The 18,131-nt window shown below is 37.8% G+C and overlaps 1 protein-coding gene across 10 annotated transcripts in view; it reads right to left on the bottom strand.

Moving 5' to 3' along the window:
* Nucleotides 1–231: 231 nt before the first annotated feature.
* Nucleotides 232–18,131, bottom strand: part of LOC117399524 (E3 ubiquitin-protein ligase UBR5) — a 90,262-nt gene continuing 72,362 nt past the window's right edge. Inside the window, exons 38-58 of one of the 10 annotated variants that reach the window (XM_059022435.1) lie at nt 17,383–17,644; nt 16,867–17,131; nt 16,152–16,363; nt 13,800–14,030; nt 13,467–13,540; nt 12,739–12,911; nt 12,084–12,194; nt 11,503–11,717; nt 11,289–11,409; nt 10,657–11,002; nt 10,211–10,298; nt 8,721–8,865; nt 8,494–8,624; nt 6,202–6,261; nt 5,183–5,365; nt 4,850–4,934; nt 4,301–4,456; nt 3,825–3,938; nt 1,692–1,836; nt 1,461–1,546; nt 232–1,343 (exon numbers count right to left, since the gene is read on the bottom strand). In XM_059022435.1, coding sequence (XP_058878418.1) covers nt 1,131–1,343; nt 1,461–1,546; nt 1,692–1,836; nt 3,825–3,938; nt 4,301–4,456; nt 4,850–4,934; nt 5,183–5,365; nt 6,202–6,261; nt 8,494–8,624; nt 8,721–8,865; nt 10,211–10,298; nt 10,657–11,002; nt 11,289–11,409; nt 11,503–11,717; nt 12,084–12,194; nt 12,739–12,911; nt 13,467–13,540; nt 13,800–14,030; nt 16,152–16,363; nt 16,867–17,131; nt 17,383–17,644 — 3,416 coding nt within the window. In that variant the 3' untranslated portion in view covers nt 232–1,130. Of the gene's footprint in view, nt 1,344–1,460; nt 1,547–1,691; nt 1,837–3,824; nt 3,939–4,300; nt 4,457–4,849; nt 4,935–5,182; nt 5,366–6,098; nt 6,262–8,493; nt 8,625–8,720; nt 8,866–10,210; nt 10,299–10,656; nt 11,003–11,288; nt 11,410–11,502; nt 11,718–12,083; nt 12,195–12,669; nt 12,912–13,227; nt 13,312–13,466; nt 13,541–13,799; nt 14,031–16,151; nt 16,364–16,866; nt 17,132–17,382; nt 17,645–18,041; nt 18,075–18,131 lie in introns of those variants that run through there. The other 9 variants (XM_059022427.1, XM_059022426.1, XM_059022429.1 and 6 more) reach the window with 9 other exon arrangements.

Raw genomic sequence — 18,131 nt, 5'->3', positions numbered from 1 at the left:
TTGATGGCCCTTCCCTTGAAATATGTAGCTACTCTATTATTGGAACACATTCATTCCCTCAACTAAACAAACTAAAAGTAAAACACTTGCATTACTATATGACCTACACAGGTGTTCTAGGTCACGTGTACAGCCACAGTAAAGGGTATAATATGTTATACTGCATTTCCACAGCATATTCCAGTTTTTCAAAAAAGTTGAGAAGCAGCAAAAGTGATTAAGAGTTCCATCTTAACTTGTATATTATGTCAAGCTTTATTCTGAAAAGTTTTTAGAAATCAATAGCCAAATAAGCAGTGTTGTGTTAAAGTAATTTGATATCTACAGTATGTACAGAACAGTATGCATTTTTTAAAGGTTGCCTTAAGTAGCAAGCGTATTAAGGATCAAGATGTTTGTATTACACAATTTTTTTTTTTTTTTTTTTATACACAGTACTTAAGGGGTTGGGGATATTCAAACCTAACTTAAGAAAAATAAATGCCACAAAAAATTTACTATTGTACTTTTTTCAGTAAAAAAACATTTAATTTTTGTTTTTTTTACTAGTCTTAATATCCTAAATACATATCTAAAACCACTGCAGATTAAATGAGTGCATTTATAGTTCAGGAAATACATTACAACAAATCAAATCTGGGAGTCCAACCAGGACAGAAACATAAGACATGTTTTTCATCCTCAAGTTTATTTTGAAATTCCCTACTTCCTCTATACAAGAAAAACTCACAAAACCTTCCAGAAAGGCAGCAGTGAAGTTTCAGAAATATTAAGTATTTTGTTTTTGGGCAAAAACATAAAATATAATAAAATATAATAAAATAAAGAAATTATAATCACAGTGTAAATTACACATTTTTGCTGTCATCTTTGGCTGGGGTTAGGCTAACAGTTTACTGTCTAGCCAAATACCTGGGAGGTTACAGTCAAAACTGGTAGAGCCAAGATAAGTGGGCTTTTAACTTTACAAACCCAATGCAGGAATGTATGCTTACTCAGAAAAGAGTACTGCCAGGGATTATAACAGCATTAACTTCCATTACATTGTGTAGACAAATAAAAAAAGAATACATCTACAAAACTGCAACTAGTAATATTACACAACAATAAACATATCTGTTTTTGTCATCCTACACAAAACCAAAGTTCTTGGTTTTAATGGCTAGTAACAGTTTTTGTTTGAGAATCTGTTTGGAGGAATAGAGTGGCACATAGAGGCGGGAGATACAAGTGTTTGCAGTTGGCAAGTGCTGGTCGTCGGGGGGTCTAATTGTGATGGATGGCATGGGCTGGAATCCCTCCTCGCTAGCAGGCAACGATGGGCTTGATGTCCAGAAGTAAACCTAAAATGAATGAAAAGATGACGTTTAACTTCCTTTATCTACCCCAAAACAAAACCACAGAATCTGTACATTTAAATTCCCCAGGAACCAAAAAAAAAAAAAAATTCAACAACTTGCCAGGTCTTGTCTTTCAGTCATGCTCATCTTCTCTACAATTGACCAAAACCAACGCTTGAACTGCAAAAGCTTCTCAGCGTTTTCCCCTGTTGCAGGCACACAGAAAAACATTTCAGATGCATTTTCCTCAGGATTAAACAAACTGATCACACATGTTTTTAAACATATATCGCAATAGGCACACTGTGAAACAAATACCATACCCAGTCATAAGAATTAACAGCTACATACCTGATTCATCGTTAAAGGAAGTAAAGCTGATGAGCATCTGTACATTCACTTCTCCACAGCCATTCACCAGCAGCCTGAAATCCTCAGCTGTAAGGTCTTCAAGGGAGTTTTTAGGAAGTACATCCAGTAGTCCTTTCCTCATTGCCTGAAGTGGTGAACAGAGTCAGGTGTTTCACTCTTCAATTCACTTACTTATACTGTACTGTGTTATTTATTAATTAGTTAACCCAGGTTACAAAATGCCATAAAGATAAATAAATAATGTTTTATATAATATATAAAAGTATTTCCCCCCTGTCTGATTTTCTGCAATTTTGCATATTTTTGACACTGAATGTTATCAGATCTTCAACCAAAACCTAATATTAGATAAAAGGGACCCTGAGTGAACAAATAACACAACAATTTGTTACATATTTTATTTATTAAAGAAAGTTATGCAACACCTAATGCCCCCGTGTGAAAAAGTAAATCGCCCCTTTAGACTCAATAACTGGTTACGCCACCTTTAGCAGCAATAACTGCAACCAAACGCTTAATGTAGTTATTGATTAGTCTCTCACAGCGCTGTGGAGGAATTTTGGCCCACTCCTCCATGCAGAACTGCTTCAACTCAGTGACATTTGTGAGTTTGAGGATGCTCGTTTCAGGTCCCACCACAACATCTCAATGGTTTAGGTCTGGACTTTGACTAGGCCATTCCAAAATTTTACATTTCTTGTTCTTCAACCATTCTGACGTAGACATGCTTGTGTGTTTCGGATCATTGTCTTGCTGCATGACCCAGCTGCGCTTCAGCTTCAGCTTATGGACGGATGGCCTGACATTCTCCTGTAGAATTCTCTGATACAGAGCAGAATTCATGGTTCCTTCAATGATGGCAAGGCGTCCAGGTCCTGATGCAGCAAAGCATCCCCAAACCATGACACTACCACCTCCATGCTTGACCGTTGGTATGAGGTTCTTACTGTGGAATGCAGTGTTTGGTTTTCGCCAGACATAACGGGGCGCATGTTGGCCAAAAAGTTCCACTTTTGACTCATCTGTCCATAGAACATTGTTCCAGAACTCTTGAGGATCATCCAGGTGCTTTTTTGGCAAACCTGAGACGAGCATTCATGTTCTTCTTAGTGAGCAATGGTTTCCGCCTTGCTCCTCTGCCATGAATCCCATTTTTGCCCAGTGCCTTTCTGATGGTGGAGTCATGAACACTGACCTTAGCCGAGACGAGAGAGGCCTGCAGATCCCTGGATGTCGTTCTAGGGTTCTTTGTGACTTCCTGGACGATTTTACGCCTTGCTCTTGGAAAGATTTTGGCAGGACAGCCACTCCTGGGAAGATTCACTACTGTCCCAAACTTTCTCCATTTGGACAATATGGCTCTGACTGTGGTTCGGTGGAGCCCCAGAGCATTAGAAATGGCTTTGTGACCCTTTCCAGACTGATAGGCATCAACAACTTTTTTTTCCCCCGGAGGTCTTCAGAAATTTTTTTTGTTCGTGGCATGATGTGCCTCTAGAACCTGTGTGCTGACAACTTCACTCTGATGGTAAGGGCCAAAGTTAGTCAGATTTATATTGGGCAGGGCTGGCCCAAATCAGGCCTGGTTGTTAACCAAAGTACTCCACCAGCTGACCCTAATTGTCCCTTTAATTGGGTTGAGTTAACTAGGGGGGGGGGGCAATAACTTTTTCACACCTGACGATTGCATGTTTGGATTACCTTGCACATCAAACAAATGAAAGAAGCACCAAACTTTGGTGTCATTTTTTCTCTCAGACTCCCTCTATATACTACTACAACCCACAGGACAAAAGGTGACTGCAAGATGAGGCTTAATTTCATGAAATTATAATTTCACACATTTGACAATTCTCACTAAGGCTGTATTCTTTTCATGGTAAGAAATGGCTTATTTCACAGTCTCGAAATAATAATGAAGATATTTCATGATTGTCACATTCAAAACCGATCATGAAATCTGTGAAAGAAATAGCCTTAATTCTCATTAGTACCTTAACAAAGATCAATTAGTTTCTCGAATAACTAAATTCCAAGTCAATTAGAAGTATACTTCATTGTACAACAAACTACCGAAAGATCAGCGCATTACTTTGTGACAAAAACACTTACATGGAGAGGCTGCTCTGCAACCACCAACATCCGGTGTTCAGCATATTTTCTGACATATTCGTATACATTCAGAGGAGTAACTGGTATATTTACACCACCGGATACAAGTTCCACCTGGGGAAAAAAAACAAATTGTATTCCTATTTTCATTTTTTTTTTTTTTTTTTTATACTAGGTATTCACCAGGTTGGATTTAAGCTTTAATTTAAAAACAGAAGCATTAAGAATTTGGTCCTGCTGGGGTAATAAATACATTGCCACCTTTTCTTTATGAAGACCTTGGAAGATACAAATAATGCATGCATTCAAAAACAACTGTTGATGCAATCCCTGTCCATTACAAAGCGACAACTTGTCCCTTACAAGCATAACATATAAAATGATGTTCAAATAAGATTATAGTACTGATTAAATAGTAAACATCCCTACGAAAGTAAAACTAAAGACCATTTGTATAGCAAATCTGTTAGTTTTACCTGTCCTCCCCCCTCCTCCTTACAGAGGTCAATTGCGAATGCCAGATCCATTGCGGCAAAGACTGCTTCCGCATCCCCACTCTGAGAAGCCAGGATTAGTTGCCGTAAACTCTCATACATCACAGGATCAAAGAAAGCAAAATCGTGCCAATTAACCTAAAAAAATAAAAATTAGAACACATTGGTCAAGTAAAGTTAATACATCAGGGAACAAATTAACCACCACTTTTCTTCCTACCAAGGCTACTGCCATAACCTACCTTCAGGTTTAAGACCATTACTGTTTTAAATGCATCTGTTAACTTAATTACATCCATTCTAGCTGCTGAAACAGAGATAGGAGACCGCAGAGTTACAGATACCAAGTTCCTGAAGTGTCCAAATCACTTTTAATGAAACTGTTGAACAAATTTGTTCCACTCACCTTTTAACATATACATTTAACATAACATGATTTAATTCCTGCTGTCAGCACTTATAAGATAAGTATAAGTTAACGTGTAAAGTGTATAGATAAAATTAACGTGTATAGATAAAATCAATGCTTACCTTTCTACCTAGTAACACCTTGATAACATGCCTATTTAATGTTATAGGGCACAGTTCATTCTGCAGCAGGCATAACCCAAGTATTCTGAAAGGAAAGAACACAATCATATCTTTACAATTTCCACTTAGCTGCTTAGTTGATTTGTGACACACTGACTATTCGCAAGTAACAGCTGTCTGGGTTTATTTTACAATTAAAAGAACCTACCACCACCTTCTGCTATATGAAATACTATATCAAATATTGCAAAGAGAAAGATAATGGTAGGTTTCCTATATTTATACAGGGAAACTAATGTCAAGATTTATTATGGCACAGGAAGCAATCTATACCTGCCAATGTTTCGGAAGCAATTAAGCCGTGCCTCTGTGCTCTTGCCTGGCCGTGGTGAATAGAAGCCTCGTTTTCCAGGTTGATAGAAAAGTGGTGCATTGTCATCACCATCTTCTGTATCATCCAGCTCCATATCCACCACACTGCGACTGGAGCCATGTCGTTTTCTGCTCTCTTGCTGCAATATATTCCAAAACAGTTCATTCATTCATCACATGATAAATTGTGTTACAAAAGAAAGGTCTGACTACACTGGCCACAGTAGCCGAACACCACTTAGGATAGTAACCAGAGAGATTTTTTTGATAATACCGCAAGGCAAATTTCCATCTAGACCAATCAACTGAAGTTGTTGTGTGACGTTAACTGCACTATGTACAGCAAGAGGTGGCGAACGAGAGTGCAAAAATGCCCTCAACTGTATGATACGCCCGTCCAGATTATAAGGATACGCTAAAGAAGCAAGACACTTGGGACACCATAGCGGCCAAGCTAGACATGTCAAGTAAAAATATTTGCATTTGAAGAGCAACAGAAAATACACTATATAGCGTACTGTATGCCATAGACCTCCAAGCAAAACACTTCAAAGTTGAAAAAGAAAAAGTGGTCTCAATAATGACAGGCTTCTTACAGTATTTCATGGAGGTTTTTTGTACAGGATTTTAAATTATATTGCCATAAAAAACTCTTGGATTTGCCATGTCAGGTAAATAATTCAGTCACGCAATGCACACTATCTTTACATGGTGCGGAATAACATTGCTTGGTTCAGACATGAGTTAAAAATAAAAACAATTATATATTTTATTTATTTATTTATTTATATATATTTTTATATCTCATTATGTCATTATACATTATACATAACGTTTACTTATTCTCACCTGGAGAATGCACAAATATAGCAGACCATAACAGTCTAAATGTTGGACGACACAATATTTAATATGTGTATGGTTCAAGTTTAATATTGGTAAGGGAAGACATTCCAATTCACATTATTGGTTCACTTGCCTGTGTCTTGTCAGATGCATCTAGCAAGCCAAGGTCCAATATACTGTCGGCACCATTTTCCCTGTAAAAGACATTTGATAAATATTTCAGAATTTAGCTTACATTAAAACAGATATTACCCGATGTTAATGCAGCAGATATAGATTATATATATATATATATATATATATATATATATATATATATATATATATATATATATATATATATATATATATATATATATATATATATATATATACACACACACACACACTTTTTTTATTATTATTTTTTTCCTGGCCTGTATTGGAACTTGACTTAATCATTCAATACAGCTCTATAAAACAATAAATGTTGTCTACCAAGTAGGTTTTGACAACATAACAGCAGCCCAACAACCAATTAGGAGATTGAGAAAAACAGTTGGGTAACAAATGTGAAGCCAATAGCATTTTGTTAGGGCAGCAGTGTGTAGTAGTGGTTAGGGCTCCGGACTCTTGACCGGGGGGTCGTGGGTTCAATTCCAGGTGGGGGACACTGCTGCTGTACCCTTGAGCAAGGTACTTTATTTACCTAGATTGCTCCAGTAAAAACCCAACTGTATAAATGGGTAATTGTATGTAAAAAATAATGTGATTGTATGTAAAAATAATGTGATATCTTGTAACAATTGTAAGTCGCCCTGGATAAGGGCATCTGCTAAGAAATAATATTAATAATCCATAAAACTACAAAGTCACAGGTCAAAACAAAGTGTGCCATTACATTCTGGCCTGGAGTTTCCATAATACTGAAAGAAATATATACTGATGCACAAAAGAAACGCAACACTTAGGTCTAATGGATTTAAATCAAATATCTTAAAAGCAGATATCAAACAAAAATCACAGAAAATGTGAACAAATACAGATCAAAGAATCATGATAAGTTCAGTATGAAATGCGACACACTGTCAAAGTTAGTATTGGGTATGACCTCCTGGCAGCGTTGACGAATAGACCTGATCAGCCTCAGGACAGACTGCTGTGGGATGTTCCGCCACTCTTCCTGTGCAGCTGCAGTCAGCTGGCGAAAGTTGGCTGGTCGTGCTGGTCTCCTGTGGATGGCGATTTGGTCCCACAGATGTTCTATTAGACTCCGGGCAGGAGAAAAAGCTGTCCACGGCAAGACCTCGACATTGTTTTCTTGAAGTCATGCAATTGTAATCCTAGCACTGTGGTCTTGCATTGTCCTGCTGGAAAATAGACACTTCCGGAGTGGCTTGCAGGAACAGAAAAACTGTTGCCTTAAGGACTTTGTCAATGTATCGCGGAGCAGTAAGGTTGCCCTCAATCTGCACCAAAGGTGTTCTTTTGTTAAAGGAGATTACGCCCCACATCACACTTCCTCCGCCCCACCGGTTGACTTGAACAATGCAAGAGTCAGCATAACGCTCACCACGACGTCTCCACACACGCTGTCTTCTGTCAGGTCTGTCAAGGGCAAAACGACATTCACCGGTGAATAAAACACTCCACTGCTCTCTCTGCCGCCACCTAAGATGTTCTCTGTCCCACAGAAGACGACGCTTTCGTCTCAGCTGTCCACATGTTGCCCCTGAACGGCCTCCGAGCATGCAAATCACTTTCATACAGATGGCGAGCTACAGTCATTCTGCTGATCCACGGGTTATTTCTTCCTGGAATTTCTCGTGCTGTAGCCACTGCAGTCTGAAAACGATTACGCAGATGGATCAGTCGGATGTGACTGTCCTGGGCCGGTGTGGTGACCCTCTGCCTTATTTATTTCTTAGCAGACGCCCTTATCCAGGACATGGCCTGTCCCTCACAGAGCCGGTTTCCTGGTTTCTCTAAACTAGTCTGCTGATTGTTGAAGCAGAACATCTCAATCTCCTGGCAACTTCTCTCAGACAGACAGCCTTCAAATCATGTTGATAGCAACCAAGCGATCTTCGTTATTGAAGCAGGGCATGGTCGCTGTTCTTGCGTTAATTAAAATCATGTCTTTTCAAAATGGCTATTTATACAGATTCTTAAAATCAACTCATTTTGGCAATTTTAACTCAACTCAAATACCAAACAATGAGCACCTGGGGTTCTTAAAGAAATTTGAGCTCAGTATTTTGTTATCCCAAGGAATAATACTATTCAAACAATCAACAAACCTATCCGCTCACTATTTAAAATGTAAACATTATGTATGTGCCCAATGAGCTATTGATGTAAAACTTAGACTGTTGCGTTTTCATTGTGCATCAGTATATATTTTTTTTGATGAAAAAGGAATGCACGATAGTACTTTGTTTTTTTACCTTCCATGTGCAATAATAAGTTCCATTGCCTCATCCACACGGGCCCGTAGGGAATCTTCACTAGCAAGAAGTAACAAAAGCTGTGCGGGGGAGAGTTCCAACAACATTCCTGTGATTTTACTAGCAAATGCCTAAAATTAAAAAAAAGAAAGAGTCAGTGCTTTATTTTATTTTAGTAACACACCAATAGAATTGGTAAGTAACATTTCTATAGTTGTAAACCTTACCGGTTGCATGGCTTGAACTCGTGGGTAAAGCCTCTCCCCAAGTGCCTGTCGATGTGCTGGGAGTGGGTCAGGGTCATCACTAGGATTGCCTTCTAATGCTGGTCTGAAGGGCCGGGTGTCTATTGACAGCAGCCTCCTTGAATCCCTAGAATAGAACCACAATGGTTTTCTTCACAAAAACAGCCACCGTTAAGGACAACATAAAAAATAGGGCTGTTCCGATTAACAGATTAAAAATTGGACCAATTAAATCACTAAAGAGTTGATCGCAGATTTTTTTTTTTTTTTTACACAATTTAATCGTGCAGAACTTTTTTTTTATACCAATTAAAAATCAACCAATAGAATATCTGCATGTTCTCCGCGGCAGTCCAATCATAAGTGAGCCGAGTCGGGACAAACGAAGGTCTTGGGTAAGTTTAACCAATGGGAGAGTCAAAGATCTGCTCTGGTTTTGCAGCTGTCCAACCATTAGTGAGCAGAGGCGGGACAAATATGATAAGGTAAGAGTTGTAGAATACTTGAATTTCGCGCAATATTGCTTATTATAGAGACCATTACTGAGAAGTAATATTTCGAATTAGTTTTTACAAAAAGAAAATAAAAAAAATATATATATATATCAATATATCGTAGTCGATTTGGTTATGAATCCATTTTCAAAAAGAACTCAGAAAAAAGTGTTAAAGGGAGGTATACACCACAAATACCTGAATTGACACAGGAAGGGATATATTCGCCACTTCCAAAATCCAAATTATTAAAAAGGTGTCCCTGGCTTACCAGTAGCTATCAATTTAAAAAAAAAAAATAATAATAATTGCTGAAACTGTTCTTGTTCAGCACAGAAAAGGCGATATATCTACAGCAATCTAGAATGTCCAACGAAGTCAGCAAAAAAACATGAGCATTCCCAAGGTCACTTGTGAGCCACTGTAATACTCAAAACTTTAGGACAAACCCGGATTGATGTTCAACTGGATGAGCAGAAGCGCAGGGATTAGGGATGTCGCGGTATCAAATTTTGATGGTATGGTAACAGTGTTTTCAGGTATGTGACAGTGGCCAGAAACAACGGTTCTGTAAAAATGTATTTACTAAAATAAAAATACCAAATGCTTTAAAAAAAAAAATTCCCATTGGGCTTTGCTTTTTTTTTTTATTCTATTGATTACGTATTACTATGCATGACAGATATAAGATCATTACTTTTATAAAAAATGTGGACGGATTAATCTACCGGTTAAATCAACTAATGCCCATAAATTAACCAAATCAAAGATTTTAATCGAGTAACAGCTCTAAATATAATCTAGCCTCAGTTAGTGGGGGTGGTAAGGCAAGTTGTTACTTAATATGTATTCTATTTTAGGTTGATAATTGCAGTCTCAAGTTTTACTTCACGGTAAAGTTCCTGCATGTGCGACATTTACTCACCCACATATAATTTATCCAAAACTGATGAGTCTGGTTTGAGATGTCATACATACCTGTCCCTGTCTCTACGAGAACCTGCTCGCAGTCCACCACTTCTTCTTTCTCGCTCCCTGTCTCTGTTCCTCAGTCGCTGCATAAGATCTAGGCACACATAAGGTAAAGGTCAAATGGTAAATACAGTCAAAACACATTTTCACACCACAAGAAATAAATTAACTGAGAATAAAAACTTATAAAAACAGACCAACCTTTAAAATTGAAATTGCCTTTAACACATGAAAAGTATGTTTCTTTTTGGTCTTACCCTTTCTGGACTCAATTTATAACTAGGCATATCCAAGATAGTGTTTACGAGCAGGTTCAATTTAACTGTACAAAACCACACATTAGTACCGATACATTTGTATTTTTTTAAAGTTACAAATTGTATTGCAAAATGCAATACAAATGTATGTGCTCAGTGGTGTTCACTATATTTAAAAGGCCTGCTTGTACTTACTACTAGTCTGCATTCCCTTGCTGACATTCTGTATGCAGTCAAGATTGGGAAGTTTCTCATTGGACAGGAATGCCTGCGCTACAGCAGTGTAGAAACTTCGAGCCACTCCGCTCCCCTCTCCTGGCTCGTCTTTAAACGTGACCTTGACTCTGTGCACTGCCATGGGAGTTGTGGTGCACCTGCGGCCGAAGTGGCTGTTCAGCTGCCTCATGGTCTGCTGAATCAGGAGGTCTCTGTCCCGATCCACTTCCAATGCCAAGTCTCTCGACTGCTGGTTCCGCAGTTTCTCCATTTCCCGGCGGAATTTTGATTCCTTCACTTCAAAGCCACCAAGCTCAGTCAAAATCTAGATGAGCAGAAATACAAATGTTAGTTCCAACAACTCAATCTGTGATCAACAAAGCAATGAAATACACTTAAAGTACACACTGAAATACCCAAGGTTGGTCTACCAGCCTACTGACCATTATAGCAAACTGCAGTGTTGAAAAGGGTTAAACTAAACTAATCTTAATTCTAAAGAATGTCTCCACAAAATAGCATTTTACACAAAAGACAGACAACCTGGGGAGATGAGGTAAAACAAAAAAAAAAGCATACATACTACCACCACCAAATTTTTAAATACATACCGATCCAGGTTCAGCACCAACATCTTCCATGAATACTCGTCCAAAAAGTTCTAAAGATAGACGCCATCGTCCGAGAAGCATGTCGTGAGATATCACCATTCCCATAAAACTACAATGCGGCCTGGAAGGGAGAGAGAAAGGCATATATGTAACATACAAAACACCAGGGTTATTCAATATATATATAAAAAAAAGGCTGTAAATTGTGAAGCACCTGAATGAGGACAGTGGAGGTCCCTCGCTCTCAGTAAGCCCAATCTCTGCCAACAGGCTACTCTTAAGTTGTGCTGCCAGGTCATGAGCAGAGGGTCCAGGCTTTGTGCTCTCTGCGTCTCCTTCTGGCAAAGTCTGGCCGTCCGCTTTCTGTCGAGACTGCATACTCATGACATTCTTCATATTGGCAGAGTATGACATTTTAGTCGGAAGAACCTAAAGGTGGTCAGATAAAGCAATGTTAAGTCAAACAGCTGAAAGCTACATTTTTTGTATATACAGGAGTGGTAGCATAATGACATACAAGATAAAGTATGTTCATTATAACTTCATTCTCCATTAGCTCGGGGAGGGTGGGTCTGTACTAGACATGGGTATTTTTGTGGAGACTTCAAAAAACCTTATTTTTATACTGAAACTTGACCCAGAGAATCATATAATGGAGTTGTGTACCAAATGTGAATCCAGTTTTTCAAAGCAATTCAAATCTGATCATCCAGAAACCAAAAAATAAGGAGACAGTTACATCTGAGTTTCCTTTTAAGGAAGCTAAAAACTAGAAGTTATGCTTTTAATCTTTACCTCAAGGCAGTTTCTGTCCACAGTCACCTCTGTCAGCCCTTTTGTGCTGTAAGAGGAGGAATACAGACCCTGGCTTGGACGCCCAAAGAGATCTTCCTTTCTTGCATTTGGCTGTAAAATGTTGAATAAAATTCACTCAACTTGCTAGGTATTGGTTATACCATAATCTTTTGCCTTGCTACATATTTCTCAACTTTCCTTGTGTGCATTTTATCCAATACAAAAACAGGTCTAAAACATTCACGTTAGCTACAAATCATTGTAGCTAACATGTGCTTCGTTAAAGAAAAGGTGAATTGATATGAAAAATCATGATAATTAGTGCCTTGAAGAGAAACTAAACAATAAATAAATGCATGGTTTGTAAGGCAAGCCACCTTTATGCTGGTAAAATGTTTATTCAAAGATGCACCAATTACACAATTAAATGTCTTGGCCGTCATTAAATGATTCTCTATATAAAAAGGCCCTGGATACCAGTAAAGTCTACTGACAAAATAAATCTAATTTCCTAATCTTGATGTCCCAAACACCTTAAATATTCATTTAAATCACAGGTCTCTTAACAGCTATGTGCAGAACTTACACACAGAAGCAATGGGAAGGATTGCTTGTATGGAGCTGAACTTCTTGTCTGCAGTGGTGTGACCTTTACCTGTAACAGGTGAGGCTGGTCAGCCAGGGGTATAGCTTCTGCCAGAGATACTTCAAATGGGTTTGGAGGGATACAACCAAGGAAGGTCATGGAATCTGATCGTCGGAAGAAAGCATGGTTCTGACCGCTTTCTGCTGGGGCAGGGTCATCGTCCTTTTCATTCAGGGTACAGCCTGAATGACCAGTTAACAATGGTAAAACTGTTCACACTAAAAATAGTCACACATTCAGTTTAAACGATATGGGCAGTGTGGATATTCACAATATATATACATTGTTTGAAACAAATAGGATCCAAAAAACATAATTGACAGCTTTTGATTTTACACAATTAAACTTTCATACGATTTAAATTACTTACTAAAGGCTTGCCATGTTAACAGTCCTACAGTTAATTGTTGAATGGTTATCCAGAGAGGAAAACCATTTAATAAATCAAAAGTGCTGTGTACCCCCACTGTCCTAGTCTTAAGTTATGCTGCACATTACCTTTCCCAAGTGCTTTCTTTCTTCTGCTTTTTCTCTGCTTTATAGATCCCCTTCTGTGCCTGCCTACCATAACCGGAAAACCTACTTAGAATACCAAGTACATCAGTAAATACTAAACCTTTTCAGGTCTGGCTTTAACTTCAGGAGTATTTGTCCTATTTTACACAGCAAGCTTAAAACGATCAAAAGACAAAAACCCAGCTAAGAATAGCCAATTATAACTTTGTTGTAAAACTTACTCTGATTCGTATCTTCATCATTTTCATGTTCAGAGTCTTCATTGTCCAAACCCAGCTCCAACAAGTCACGAGTTCTACAAAAGAATAAAAACGTATTGTAGGATGATGGTTCCAAAATGAAGGTAAAAATGTGTATTCAAACCCTGGTTCAATATTCATTTATAAATTTTACTTCAAATAACATGGACAATTAAACCTGGAGTCAACCATTTCCTTTCCTTTATACTAAGCAATGCATAAAGTAATGCTTATGGTACATTACTGACAAATAAACCAGTCAAGCATAGCATTCTAGTTGTTGTTTAACTACTACAAAACATTTATAAAAATTACCTTTTCCTCTCTAGCTGAGGTGTATCCAGTATTGTCTGTAGGTTCATTGCTTTAATCCAATAAATAAGTGCTTGGAAAACATACGCCACATGTTTAAGTGAGCAGACATCCAGAACTGGCAAGACATCGGAATGCTCATCGTTGTGAGATCGCATCAAAGAGAGGGCGTAGTTCAGGAAATCGCCACGTGCTGATATCATCCCCTGGCGAGCACTTAACAGCGTGGCACGTCTAAAACAAAAACAGCTTAGTTTTATTGCTGCTCCATTACCTCAAATCCTTTGGCTACTAAACCACTGTACATTTTTTTGCAACAGAACAGCATACAAATCCAGTAAGCCTAACCAGTCAATAAGTTAAATTTCAACTAGGTTTCAATTAGGTCCCCAGGAAGCTGTGATACTGTAGTTTTTGCAGTATAACCCACAACCATTTGCATATTATTGAGGATGATGAAGAGGGGTGTGCATAATGCATTGAAGTGTGTTACCTAAGATTTGTTTTTCAAAATTGGTATGTTTCCCGTGAATGTGCAACAAACACAGGAGTGCACATGTCGTGTGCATAGTTCTGTGACCACATGTATGTTGCAAAGCACAGCCGAGATGAAAAAGACTCCACTAACTTTAATATTGAAATATACAGACTTCCTGAAAAGCGTACAAGAGCTGTTGGTAGTGGAACACAGTACTTAACCAATGTGACCATATAAGGATTTCTGCAACCAATGACAGAATAAACAATAGTATTTTTGTGTGATGTTTTATTTTTTGCTAATACTATATTTACTATTGATGTCCTGTGCATTATAGTAGTAACACTAGGAAGATGTGGTTTAGAGTATTTAAGATTTATATAAGATATACTAAATTAAAATGCATCAACTAAAAATATATATATCACATGGTACAGAATTTGTATAAAGAGGCAAGTTAGCAGTAAATAAAATGCATAATGTAACAAAAAGTATAAAATTTAAGCATGTTGCTGAGCCCATTGATGATGTTTACAAGTAGATAACCTGTTTCCTAGGTGGTCAGTCAAAGAAAGTTCTAGATCAGTTAACCCTTTCTTATGCAGTGAATTGTGGGATACTAAAAGACTAAATGGTGGCTCTTTTTTGTGGTGTGTTTAGTTATACATTGTTAGGGCTTTCTCCCAAAATAAATGTGGATTGTTTGATTGTTACATTGACTTTTATACTACAGACTATGAATGACGGCAAGGTACTTACTGTTTGAACATGCCTATGTTTGGATTTATTTTAGTTTAATTGTTTTTTTTTTTAAAAGCTTGATGCAGTCCAAAAGTTTGCAAATGTTAGAAGCTACATAGTAAGGTGTTATTCATAATTAGTGTGACATACTTTAAAAGGTAACAAAATACATCAACTGTATTTCACATTTAAGTCGGTTTATTTAATTTCTTTGAAGTTTGATTGTATCCTTACATTGTTTTGCAAGCCTGAGTTAAATAAAAACAAAACAAACGTCACATGACAGAGCTGTTAAAGAATTTAAGTTGAATACAGTTATTTAAATAGAATGGTTTCTTGAAAATTAAAGGATTAGAAAAAATGTGTTTTGATTATATAACCTCATTATAAAACTTAATACAACATCCAACATATTTTTTTAATTTTTTTTTATGCTTTAATTATTTTACCAACAATATTAGAAAAAAGTCTGGAGAACAGCTTTTAACCCATACGCTTATTCTAAGTGAAAATCAACAAGCTTGTATTTTTTTTTTTTTTTATTAATTCTATGACATCAAAATAGTACCATACATTTATTAGCCCTTTCCATATATATATATATATATATATTGATTGTATTTCTCATTTCAAATGAGAACAAAATGGACAGTAAAGCTCCATTTAACCATATTTGTATTTATGCAATGCAAAATACAACATTGGAAAACAATATATACTTTCAACCAGAAATCTCATTTAATATTACCAGTATCTGAAGCCGTGCAACGAGAGAGATGACAAAAGGAGGGAGGCGTCACATTAAATTTATATTTAGCCTATTAATTTCAAATAGGAGTTTAAAGCTAAATATATTTATTTTTCTAACATATATTCCACAGAACAAAATTCAAGTGCGTCATTGCAGATTTTGAACCTGATCTAAAGTACATGGTTTGTATTTATGTGAAGTATGCAGAGGAAAGTAGGGTTAACAAATCGATAGCGAGGTCTCAAACACTGTGCATTATCCATAGGAGCACGTAATACAACAAACTCATTACAGGAAGGACAAAAAGTCTGCGGCAAGCATCGAAGTGCATTTTAAAACGGTGCGTGGCTGTATCTGAAAATTCCGGTATATATTAAACAAGTACCTTCTGCCCTCCAGTGTTCTTAAACTAGCCTCCTCACGTGCAGTCATCCTCTCTCTCCTAGCAGAGTTCTGTGAAGCATGGAGAGGATGGCTGGGGTGCCCAGGGTCTCCAGCTGAAGACAGTGCAGAGCCATACCGCAGCTGAGCTTCAGTGGAGTCCATGATACTGACCATCCAGTTCCAAGTGGGGATAAGTTTATCTTCCACATAATTCTGAAATCAAAACAAAAGTTGTAGGGAGAGAATGAATTAGAAAAAAGCAATATATTCCAACATCAGTTTTATTATTATCATTTCTTTTGGTTTCTATTTTGGGGGTGAGGGGTGTTTGCATTTTTTTGTAATGGAGTAAACCGTAAGTGTCCATTATCTGTCAATGAAACTTTTCTTTTAATAATTTGTTAAGCTATTAAAAGTATACTAAATAAAAATTACAATTTTTAGTGACATATCTGAGACATGTCATTGATTCACATGGTTCCTGCCAGCTGCTAAAATACCAGCTTTTAAGGTGGGGGCAGCCGGTGCAAAATGCATCTCAATGGCTGTCACCATTTTTTGAAGAACACACAAAAGGTCAACGTGGCAAATGCTTTAACAACTTTGACTATGTTCATGGTGTTATTTTTGACACATTTGGCGTTTGCTCCTTGATTCTTTCTGGAATAGTGTGTATTGGACGTATTAATAAGGAATTAGTAAAAATATGTGTATACCTGCAAATTAACAGCTTCCTGGTATGTGAGCTTCACTGCAGCGGGTATCTGGGTATACACCAGGTGGTTGTACTTGGGGATCAAACCCATGAGGTCTGAAATCTGGCGGATGACGATGCTGTAGGCCCTGGCAAGACTGCTGGCTGAGGTCAAGTAGCTGCTTGAATTGCTGGCTTCGAGAGCAGCAGCTGCTGCGGCTGCACTGGTGCTGATGGCACCACTTCTACGCAGATTAGTTGGGTCAATATAAATTAATCCTGTAGAGCTGGCTGCAAAGACAAAATAATGTGCTAAATGAATTAAACAAGAACACAAGGTCAAAAAAACAAAAGAAAACAGGGCACCAGATCTACCCAATATGACATGCTTGAGTCAGGAGATGCTGCTCCAGTTGCAACTGTTTCACTAATCCAGTCTTCAGGTTTTTTTTTTCGGTTTTTTTTTTGTTTGTTTGTTTTTTTTAAAGCCGAGCAATATATAGCATAAGCATGAACTGCCAACTCAGTCTTTTCCGACTTGCCTGCTGGGGCAGATGTACTAGAAGGGGCGCTGCTCGTTGTTCGCTGGTTCTGGGTGTTGCGCACTGCCCACTGCATGGAGCGAGGAGCCTGTGCAGCGCTGTTGGCATGGGAGCTGTTGGTGGTCCTCTCCAGTGGCTCGTCAACCATAAAGGTCTCCTGGTCAACATCGTCGCTCTGACTGCTGCTGCTGTCAGAGTCACTAGAGTCGTTGGATTGGGAATCGTCCTCTGAAAAGAAGGCAGGGACACTGCTGGCACCTTTAGAGGGATTGAAAACACAGGTAGTTATGTGGGACTGCTGTACAAATCCTGTACTCAAGATTAGTCACGTTCAAAGCCACCACAAGAGACATGCCACCACTGTTAGTACTGCCACCGAATACCACAATTCCTTTTTTAAAACATCCAAGACAGGTTAGCAAAAACAAAGCAAAATTGCTTTAAAACAGGCAAGTATTTAAATGACTACAACTTCTACACAAAATATTGCACGTTACTTTGCAAGTGCAAGATGTTAGCACCAAAACCAATTTATGATCAGATAGCATTGAATAAAGCTAATATTGTGGGTTTCCTAAATACATCAATAAACTCAAATATCAAACTATTTACACTCAGCCTCAAATATAGGCATAAAATAAAGAGATTCCCATACCAAACAAAGGAAATGCCAAGGAGACCCTACTTCCTGCAAATGAAATAAATCTTGTGTTGAACCAAGGGCTACATTGGAAAACAACTGTAA

Source organism: Acipenser ruthenus, chromosome 4, assembly GCF_902713425.1.
Source record: "Acipenser ruthenus chromosome 4, fAciRut3.2 maternal haplotype, whole genome shotgun sequence".
Classification (NCBI taxonomy): domain Eukaryota; kingdom Metazoa; phylum Chordata; class Actinopteri; order Acipenseriformes; family Acipenseridae; genus Acipenser; species Acipenser ruthenus.
This window is presented reverse-complemented; position numbering and strand designations above follow the sequence as displayed.